Source organism: Pecten maximus, chromosome 12, assembly GCF_902652985.1.
Source record: "Pecten maximus chromosome 12, xPecMax1.1, whole genome shotgun sequence".
Classification (NCBI taxonomy): domain Eukaryota; kingdom Metazoa; phylum Mollusca; class Bivalvia; order Pectinida; family Pectinidae; genus Pecten; species Pecten maximus.
Window position 1 is genome coordinate 10,347,404 of NC_047026.1, and position 11,997 is coordinate 10,359,400.

Sequence of the window (11,997 nt, forward strand, 5' to 3'; positions counted from 1 at the left end):
GAAAACTTGAGCGGAAGGACCCAACTTTTTTTTTTGGATTAGGTGTTATATCAGACCCTAAACTTTTATTATAAACCATAATTGTCATATTGAATTCAAGAATTTGAATGAAATACTCCAAAACGTTAATACTAAAGTCTATGGGAAAACAATTGGTTGGTTGGTCTCTATTATTGAAGGTTGATGCTTCCTCTCACATAATTATATATATAATGCCCATTTTTTACTTTTTCTTTGTGTATTAAAAAGGTTCACACAGAACAATTATATTATTCATGCATGTATATATACATTACATAATGTATGTATGTATATATATATATATTATATAATGTATATATTTTTTTATAGTAAAATGGTCAACTTCGCGGTGTCCGAGACATATAATAGACAAAAAAGGGAACTGCAAACACTCTTATTAATAAAGCGCTTTTATATTAAATCTTCACACGCTATACATCAACACATCGGTGTTACTTTTACATGGCCTTATATGGGCGTACATCATTTAGTTATTGTTCTGAAACTAATCCACACTCGGAACACAGTCAGGATATCTAGACAGATGTGTTACAGAAGCGAAGAATTGCTAACATATGTGTATACAAATTATCTAATAAAAACAGGCGAATTCAAAACCACATTATACCAAACAATGGAAATGGATGAGAAAATGAACCTTGTTTAGCTATGAGATCAAGTTTTAAGTATTAGCATACCGAACAGGACCAGGAAGTCATTTGTAGACGAGTTATCGTTCCTCTTGTCTAGGGCTACCAGGAAGTACCCGACAACACACCTCACTCGTAAACACCAAAATATTGAAAATATCACCAACATCGTGACGACTGTCAGAAGGTAAGGTTTACTGTAATTATATGAATGGTTGATCGTTGTTGTTCTTTAAACATGTCAGGTTTTGGTATCAAATAAAGGTGATTAATATGATGTAATGGTAATCCTACACAAACCGAAAGTTACTTTATAACAGTTATGTTAAATCAAACAATACGAATGTTTTGTTATAATTGGACATACATTCACGGCTGAGGTAGCGTGTGTTGAAAAAGCAAATACTTGGTTTTCTTAGAACGAATATCCATACCCTGCCTACACTGCTCTCCGGCAGAAATTGTCCGTCCGTCGTCCAGAGCTGCGTTATCGCAGCTAGGTTTTCTGGGTGTGCTTTCAATACAATGACTCACAATAATATAACGAACAACTACTGTATCATATCATGAAAGCATACTTTAACTTATATACCATAAGAGACCATTTTTACAAGAGATATGTTGGTTTTTAAAATACACTATACAGATACTACAGTAAAATAATTTAAATCAATAACGTTACAATCATTCTTTGATATTTTAAGAGCTACCTCCCCTGAACTTTTCGAGTCAAAACCGCACCTCCCTTCAGTATTTAACTAACATTACTACTATATAGCTACTTCCTGTAATAGATCATGTACAGATTGTAGTATATATTACCTAATCATACGCTTTCAGAAATATTTGAATGAGCGCCAAAAATAGCACAGGTACTCGTCTCGTCTGTAAATTACACTATAATCAAGGCTAGTAACCCAATCGGCCAAGCCAGACCCAATTTCGGGAAAATCATGATCGTCGACAAACCGCTGAATATTTGTCGTTAGAAATAGTCTCAATCGTCGGAAAGATTATTTTTCTTTAATTTGGGGTATGATTCAATACACATTATATCATGTCGTAGAATTGTCGCTAGACTTCTTGAAATATCCAGAAATGGTCAGATTTCAGTACGTCGGACACTAGAAAAATACGCCACGTCAACACTTCAGCTTCGTAAAGGTGAAATTTAGGTAGAAAATATAATCCCCTGTTTACTAGTTAATATCTATAGCTTATCATGTTACTTGTCCCAGAACATCATAACCGCTTATTGAAAATTCGGTGTCAAACTGCGCGATTTTTTAATCTGCATTTAACACATTTTGTAATCTCAAAGCTGTCTAGCTCGATAATTCCAATCAATCAATCAGCGCTGAGGTTACAATCTTTTAGCTTGCTCGTATTTCAGGTGTCATGGGTTGATTAAAAATAATTATGTCGCCGTATATTTTTGTGTTATTGCCGTTGGGATAAATATTTCCGAACGTGGATTGACGTAGACAAATATAATCTGATATAACCCATATACAGTTGTACCCCGTAATACCTCCAAATTTTGGCAATAAATAGAACACTAAAGGGTATGGCGCTTTAGCGGGGTTTTATTTTGTAGAGAAATTCGTTCCAAACAAAATGACAGCGGTATTCGGTGTTGGCGGTATAACAGGGGGCGGTATACCGGGGGACTACTGTATATATATTAGTACCATCCAGCATAATTCATATACGAACAGGAACATGTGATATTATTGAATCAATTTTCTTTACATTTAAGCACTTTAGACATATTTGGTTGATGCCTATCTTCAGTCAATATTTCAAGGGAAACATATAGATAACCATTTATTTACAGGGATGGCAGAAGCCGACCCGAGACCGGAATACAGATGTTTGATTTGTACGTCACCATACAAAGAACCGAGACTGTTACCCTGTGGTCATACTTTCTGCTGCCGATGTCTGACGTCATACATCGAAGCGGAACACGTCACAGCAGACGAGGACCGACACTTCTTCCCTTGTCCTGTCTGTGAGGCCCCAATTAATCCTTATGACGGCAATCCGACCGTAAGTACATGGGCGACATGTTTTCCGAAAAATAATTCCCTTGTTTCCCTTACAGCACAGTCGTCCGATGTTCTTTTCTGTGAGCCATGTCTACGCGGAAAAGAATCGAACCCTGCCGAGGTCACGTGTACCGAGTGTGATGAGAAGCTCTGTAAACAATGCAGAATTTGCCATGAACGGAACAAGGCATCAGCTTCTCATCGACTTGTCTCCATCTCTGGCAATGTTGGACAACTTCGTAATGTAACAGTCTACGAAATCTGTCATAAACATAGTGGAAAACCTCTGGACGTGTACTGTGTAGACCACAGCGCTATGTGCTGTAGTGTCTGTGTGTCGGTGTCACATAGACAATGTAACAATGTTAAACCAATGGAGGATGTGATCAAGAAGACAATGGCTAAACAGAGTCCCGGTGAGACAGAATGGAAGGAGCTGACAGAGGAAACAAAGAAGATGTTAGATGAGGACGATTTAGGGATAACAACGCTAAACGCAAAAGAAAAGGAAGCTTCAGCGGAAATGACCGACAGGATACAGAAAGCTAAAGACAAGCTCGATAACCTTAACGCAAGATTTCAATCAGACCTCGAAGATAAATGCGGAATATACAGACAACAACTATTGTCTCGACGGAAGTATATCAACACCTTCAACATCAACGCGGAAAATGCACATCTACTGACGTCACGTTCAGATCAACAGTTATCAGAGCGTCACCGATTTTTCGTGAGAGAACAAACAAAACATCAGATATCGGGACATTACCGGCGTATGGATCAAAACACAAAGAACGAACCAAATAGGTTTGACATTACACTGAATATAGAGGAAACGGTTGATGAAATCATGAAAATGAAAACCGCGGGAAATGTTGACGTCACCTCGACACTTTCACCTGTGTCACAGAATGCAAATGGCCGTATATGTTCCTTGATAGGATCTTTGCTTTTGACGCCTTCAGCTACAACATTTTCGGACTCGACTTCGACTTCTGACTTAATGGGTTCTCTGCAGCATCTGACAGTCCAGACTACTCCAGTAACGGCCGCGGTGGATGTATGGACCGGGTCGGTATCTTGTGTACATACGGTTAACACCGGCACACTTAGAGGAGAGCTCGAGGGAACGCCTTGGCTGAGGGGAGGAATCTTTACCGACAACAATGAATTACTTATCACAGACTACTGTAACCGTAGACTTGTACTGTTTGATGATAAATATTCCTACACGAGAGAATATAAAGTTAACGGTCGCCCTACAGATATAGCACGTGGACGTACTGCTGATGAGATATTTGTGGCTGTAGACAAGAAAAAGATACGGAGATATACACTACAGAATGGTCAGCTGTCCGTAATCAACACGATCAGTAGTCCTCTTAATACCTGTGGTATAGCAGTACTCGGAGACAACATCCTGGTCGGTACTCCAGATAGTGTGGAGGTTATGTCTATCGAAGGGAAGGTCACAAAGTCAATAAAAAGGGGAGAATATAGCACATACCTCGCAGTATCTACATATAAGTCTACTGTATACCACAGAGATAACAATGACGTAGTGTGTAGACGACTAGACAGTGGCGCAGTAGTCTACAGGTACAGGGATCCTGGTCTGAGAGAGCCTGTAGGTATCGGACTAGACCAGTATGACAATATGTATGTTTGTGGTTACGGGTCCGGAAACGTTTACCTCGTTTCACCTGACGGGTCACGTGGGAGGGTACTAATGTCCCAGCTGTCTGGTATCACCAGACCTTACTGTATAGTGGTCCATCCAACCAAACAGGAGTTCGTGGTTACTTCTAACCAGGAATCTACCGTACTCGAAGTGTACAAATTCACTGACAACAGCATATGAATACTTATATGTATAGCATCAATGAAGCGGGGGCTGGGGGTTAGGGGGTTTCGGGTAGGGATGTCGCATTGGGTGTATAACAAGTGCGGGCAAAGTCCGTTCATCCGAAATCCTATAGAGGTAACATCTTATAAAATATTAAGTAAATTATTGATGCATTTGTGAGTAAGGTTCATTAGTACGAATTCCGTGTAGAAGTAACGTCGTATACAGTATTAGGTATGATGATGATATATGTGTAGGGTTCGTTATAACTCAGTTATAATTAGTATATGGTTGCGAACGAAAGGTTTCCCTAGCGGTATGGATTGCCAAGTGACAATATTGCATTTTTAGATAATCAGAAATGCTGTGTATCATTCTGTATAAATGTTTTAAATAAAGATTAACGCGCAACACGGGATATGTAGATAGCTACTGCTATCTATCCGCCATGAAAATGAAAGAAATATCCATTCGATTCATATATTAACATAAAGACGATTTAAAAAAAAAACACGGTCATTTTAAAATTTTGATCTTTTGATAACTATATACGAAAAGACGCTGAATTAATGGAACAGCCGGTGATTCCGCCAATGTATCATCGTTTCTGCTCCTCAAATTCTAATCGATTTTTGTTTTGTATTTTAGTTTTGCTTCTTATCTAAAACAAAAAGACATCAAATACATTAATTTCTGTTAAATTAGAATTATTTTATATGAATAGATGGCAAATTAAACAGAATTTACTGAATGAAACGAGGACTATTTTTCAGGTGTATTGATATATGTTGTAAAGTGTGGGAAATCAGCACGTGAAACGATGTTTTCATACTGTATTCATAATGTTTTCATGGTCAAATATTTGTTGTTTTCACGTCATGTATAATGATGACGTCAAATATGAATGTATGTATATACTCGTTGGTATAATAAGAATGGCGTGATATATATATATATATATATATATATGTACTGTTGGTACGATGATCATGATGTCATGTTTTAATTTTGTGTATGTCGTGTTGCGGCAGTATTGTATTGCATGATTAATACAAATGCACTGAATCTGAAGACTTAAAGGATTTTCGACACAAAAAAGTACATGTTGTCTATAGATTGGCGTTCTGAGAAGCTTGTCAAAATGTTCCTCACTCCTGGGGTCATGTATACAAAATACAGAACAAATGCTAATGATAATCTAATGAAAAACATCCAACAGATTGTAAAGTTTTTTGTAAAAAAAATGCTGAAATTTAATAAAACCTTCACGTTACATATGATGAATAGTCCATGCATTTTGACAAGGCTAGGATTAGTACAGTAGTTATCTGCAATAAATACTTGTCTTATCTGCTTAACAGCTGCATGTTCACTTTAAAACATTCATTAACCATTTGAACTCCATGACTCCATTTGCCTGTAAATTAAATATTAAGTTATGTATAACACTAAACAGATTACTGCTAGATATCAATTATGCCAACGCATAACTTCTGTATATAATGGAAATATCCCGATCTCACCATGTCTCAAGTAATTTAGAGTACAATTTGATATTTAGTATACGTTTGCAGAACTGTAAATATAGATTTTCGATGGCGCCTAAATTTCCAAAGCGCCATACTTCTACTGAACACAAAAGTATTGGTAATACGTAAGAGTCAAACACTTTTAAATGTAGGTCTACCGGTAGAGGGATATTTTCTTGTATGCAGCAAAGATTTTTTTTTTTTTTTTTTTTTTCAACATTTTCATTTTTGCTTTGAAGAAGCTCCCATTATAATTCATCAAATCTCCCAAACAGGAAAATAATTCTAGATCCTCTATCACATCACTAAATATAACAGTTTAAGTTTTATTTATTTATTTAGGAAATGTACAAAAATGCCAATTAGCTAGTTTCATTTCAAAGATAAAATTTCTTGATTCCTTAATTTTTGTTATCCAATTTTCAGGTGATAGCTTTTTGGCATGTTTCTTTCATTCATATATACATGTAAAGTGTGAATGTTCTGCAATCTTATTAATTGCAGGAGGTCATTTTTATAAGTGTTTAGAAATTTCTGGGTAAAAAATGACGTTTTAATCATATGCTTGTGTTAATAAACAAATCAGCATGTCATATTACTGGTCATCTTTGATATTACTCAAACGTTACGTTTCTATTTATAGCAGAGCTTGAATCAGCGTGCATGCTGATAACATCAAATATAGTCTCACAAATACTGACTGATTTTCTTCTATCGTATGCAAACTCAATCCTCTAAATGACGCAATGAAATCATACAATTCCATTTGTCAACTCGATAACAACAAACAATGCTATATAGCTGTTCCTAAATGCTTAATTAATGCCATGGCCAATTGACAGTTCCAACTGTCACTTGGCTGTCACTGGGCTGTTGCTGGACTGTCACTGACAGAATTTGAGTATAAATATCGCGTTCCTTGCGCTGAACAGTCAGTAACCATTCGATCGGCATCGGGTTTCCCCCCTGTACACTGTCAATGACAAGTCCGATGTACGTCCTTATTCAAGAGATGGTTATTACTTGGTGTTATCACCAGTAATGTACAGTAGCCTTACTGTATTAGTTTGTATGATAGGATTTGCACTACGATTGGTGTTGCATCATATTTTAAAGACTCGACTTCTATATAAGCCAGTGTTATCACTGTCTTGATTCAGTACTTGTCCTATATAGCAGGCCAACGATATAACATTACATTAATGAATTACTAGTAGATTAACAGATACGCAACTATCAGTTGTTAATAATTTGTATCACTTTCGATATATGTTCCAAAGAGTACACTGTTCATTCTCTCTATTCACAACCAATACTGGTGGTTTATTTTCTTATCTATCTACCACATGCTTATTGATTGGAAATCAGAAATCCTTACTGATTATTTGATTATTGCCCTGCTAGTTTATCAACTATTTATCAAATACTCTCCATATCAATATTATTATTGTTTTATTAATAACTTGTGTGCATAATTTGAATATTACTCCGTAATCCTACATTTGTAGCGATTCTTGAGATTGTTAATCTGTATTTTTACAAAAATGTAATGTAAGTGTACATGTATTCTTTCTCAATCATAACATTTATATCTAAAAATCTGGACTTTGTTGTTCATTGGTAATTCAAAAGTGATTACTAAGACACCATCCTGATTGAAAAAGACATCAAACAGAAGACTGACCCCTCCATGTGGATTCCGGAGACGCCAAGATAAGACATTTGTATGTGACATTCCTGGTAGTCTGTGACTACCCATTTCGCTATACTGGTGAAGCGACCCTTACTTGAGGACAGAAATCGTTATAATACGATACAGATCAGGCGCTACCGGCGGATTCCACAATTCTGGATCTTTGGGTGGGGTTGGCGGGGGAGGTGCTACCCCATCTCTCCCACAGAACTTTGAGGTTACCGTTTGTACCAAATGAAGTGTAACCACAATTCAGATCTGGGAAGGATAGCCGTTAACCAAGTTCTATTTCCCGGTTTAGTTGTTAATAACGTCACGCATTTATGTCATATCATTATCTTTTACGTCAATTAAACGTGTCCTTTTATTTCCGAAATGAGTTAAGCTAATTCATTTAGGGGTTAGACTTTCTGTGATTGTAATAACTTCTGAAAGTGCAACGGAAGACAAGTAAACGGTTGCAAACGAAAGGATTCCTTAGATTGAAAATTATTTATGAACATGGATGTTTTTTTTTGTTTTTGTTTTTTTCGATATGGCATGTTCGGGAAAAGTGTTGATATCCGCACTATGAACTAGTTACAATTCAATATTCTGAGCTAATAGATGTTTATGTTAACGTTCCATAGAGTTATGACATGTCGTCCGGAATGTCCGAAGTATCTTTATCTAATGGTCTTAATCCACGTTATATACCCGTGGGGATACGTAATTGATAATCTGTTGACGTCATTGAACAACGACGTCATACTATTGGTTTTGGAGCCCCCGTAAAAATCATGAGATTTTGCCTTGGCAGCGAAAGGGTCCCGGTCGAAATCCTTAGCCCCGACAAGGACTTTCATACACGGGTGAATAAATGGCCTGACGTCAGCATCTCATTGTCTTCTCATATTGTACAATGTAATCTAGCTGTCTGGTGCACGATTTAAATAAAAAGAAGTCAAGAAACACTGAATAGCATAAACATGTAAAGATATAAATCAATTACATGTTCCCTTTGTAAACGTTTCTCCTGACATGAATGGACGACTGTCTATATAGGGGTGGGATCAATCGTGTTGCCGACAATTTCACGGTATGATAGAAGCGACACCGGGTCTTGGTATAATGCGATTAAAAAAAGACAGAAACAACACAGACAACAATGCTCGGTTGAGATTAAGAGTAATGATAATTACCGACAGGAACGAAAGACGATACACCTGATGTTTGTTGTCGACAAATTGGCAGTACGGTTCACTTTAAATACACATTCTATCATAAATGGAAAGTTAAAAACCTATTAATTATCAAGAAAAAATAAAAAGCTTTAAAGTTAATATCTATTCTTGGTAATTTTAAAAACATACAGAAAAATATAAATTGTATTATTACCGACAGGAACGAATGGGCATATAAGCATATAAGGTTCGCTTTAAAACCATATTCTATCACAATTGGAAATTCAAAAACCTATTAAATACTCTTTTTAGTATTGAAAAAAAAAATAGTTTAAAAGTAAATATCTATGTAAATTAAGAAAAGTATTGTGAAAAAACCACTTATGAAATGTAATACAGTTACCAGTAACGTTACTTCCAATTATTAAAATGCAACATGTCCATCCATTTTTTATTTCAGAGATGAAAAAGTTTGCGTTTAACTGGTTTTAATTGCAGGGGTAGATAGTTACACATCTAACCATTTGTGATTTGTGTTGTATTTTTCTATAAGTATTGCATTTTCACTTCTGTTTCTTTTTTCTTTGAATAACGTTGAAAAAAATCGTTTAAATTTAGCATGGTAGATAGATATATAACATGTGATAATTCTAATTGTCCTATTATCTTGCGTTCAATATGCGTGGTTTAAAAACAAAACAAAAACAAATTATTAAAAAAAAAAAAAAAAAAAATCCTGCGACGTACCTTCACACGTATCAAAATTGCTTTGCAAAATGTAGTTTTTATTTCTTTTGTTATAATCACGGATTCTAATATTTAAAAATGAAAAAAAACATCACTTCAGAATAATAGAAGACAGGATTTTGTCCATCACACAAACATACAATAGATAGAGAAATTAAGCAATTGTATCACACATGCATTACTTACACACATGATAGATTTAAATTTAAAACAAAATGAAAATGTGTTGCCCACTCACTTTTTCAACTTCCTACGCAACTAAAACAAATAAATTAATAAATAAAGAAATTGTAGGTTATAATGTTGTCAACTGACCTGGGATGGACAAAACTAAATGCATAAAGCATTTGAAGCATGACTGTTTGTAACCAAAATTCAAGTGACATCACTTTAGCACGTTTTGGTTATGAACATCTTGCAACATATTCCCTCGGAATAGTTATAGAATATTTAATAGAGCGACAAGGCACTAGACAGCTGAACCCGAAACTTAACATGTACCTTTGACCTGAGGGTAAATTTAATGGCTGTGTGAAGTTAGCTCAACATACGACATACGACATACGACATACGACATTCAAATATTGAATGTTCAGCCGCTGAACATGCGACATTCGACATTCAAAACTTCATATCTTGTGTTTTTACCAGCCAACGAGGTAACTTTGAATGTTCAGCCGCTGAACATACGACAAACGACATTCAGATTTTGAATGTTCAGCCGCTGAACATAAGACATACGACATTCAGATTTTGAATGTTCAGCCGCTGAACATACGACATTCAAAACTTCATATCTTGTGTTTTTACCAGCCAACGAGGTAACTTTTGAATGTTCAGCCGCTGAACATACGACATACGACATTCAGATTTTGAATGTTCAGCCGCTGAACATACGACATACGACATTCAAAACTTCATATCTTGTGTTTTTACCAGCCAACGAGGTAACTTTTGAATGTTCAGCGGCTCAACATACGACATACGACATTCAAATATTGAATGTTCAGCCGCTGAACATACGACATACGACATTCAGATTTTGAATGTTCAGCCGCTGAACATACGACATTCAAAACTTCATATCTTGTGTTTTTACCAGCCAACGAGGTAACGTTTGAATGTTCAGCGGCTCAACATACGACATACAACATTCAGATTTTGATTTTGAATGTTCAGCCGCTCAACATATGACATACGACATTCAAAACTTCATATTTTTGTGTTTTTACCAGCCGACGAGGGAACTTTTGAATGTTCAGCGGCTGAACATACGACATACGACTTTCAGATTTTGAATGTTCAGCCGCTGAACATACGACATACGACATTCAGATTTTGATTTTGAATGTCCAGCGGCTCGACATACGACATACGACATTCAAATTTTGAATGTTCAGCCGCTGAACATACGACATACGACATTCAGATTTTGAATGTTCAGCCGCTGAACATACGACATACGACATTCAAAACTTCATATCTTGTGTTACCTCGTTGGCTGATAAAAACACAAGATATGAAGTTTTGAATGTCGTATGTCGTATGTTGAGCTAACTTCACACAGCCAAATTTAATTAGAACAAGATCTAGAGTTGGACATTTTCAGCACGTCATACTGACGTTCAGTCTGCGGTCCACTTGATATATTTATGATACTGAAACAAGCGGCTACCTGAATAAGGCGGATAGGGGTAAAAAAAAGTTGGTCCATTTTGTCAAGAAATTGACTCCAAGAAGATCACATTGTCCACATGAACACATCTCAGCAGGGCAAAGCTTACGACAATGCGTAGATTTCCGTACCGGTGTACATGGTTGTTTTCTAGCGCAAAATGAATTTGGGGCATGAGTGTATCCCATCAAAACTAAAACCCTCATTTCATACAAATGAAACACCATTCATCGTTGGATTTTCATGATTATGCACATCCATCAAAATATTAAATCATTTAACTATTTAAGTATAAAATCGTAATCCTGTCGTTGAAGGGACAAAACACAACAGCCTACATGACCTGGAAAATGTCATGATGATCCATAGATGTATGGAAACTTGGTTGTCCTTTTCTGGTGAACCTGGTCTTAGGAAACGCCAATTTTGTTCACTGTCAAGATTTTCGATCAACATGCTTAGCATGTGTACACCACTACATCACGACTTGTAACCAGTTTCCAAAATAAGATAAGTGCAAACGTTACATAATTCTTAATCAAACTAGATGCAGGTCGATTTCTAGTTCTAATGATGTTGATAAATTAAAGATCTGAAGTAATGATCTTGTTTTGATGACAAA

General features: G+C 36.2%; 1 protein-coding gene across 1 annotated transcript; it reads left to right on the forward strand.

Annotated features, from left to right (window-relative positions):
- Nucleotides 1–763: 763 nt before the first annotated feature.
- On the forward strand, nt 764–4,583 carry LOC117339793. The gene is made up of 2 exons (XM_033901503.1): nt 764–858; nt 2,509–4,583. The coding sequence occupies exon 2, from the start codon at nt 2,511–2,513 to the stop codon at nt 4,581–4,583; it is 2,073 nt and encodes a 690-aa protein (XP_033757394.1). The 5' UTR covers nt 764–858; nt 2,509–2,510.
- The last annotated feature ends 7,414 nt before the right edge of the window (nt 4,584–11,997 follow it).

What these genes read in the sequence shown, in the direction of transcription:
- LOC117339793 (XM_033901503.1), top strand. Translation starts at nt 2,511, where the DNA reads ATGGCAGAAGCCGACCCGAGACCGGAATACAGATGTTTGATTTGTACG.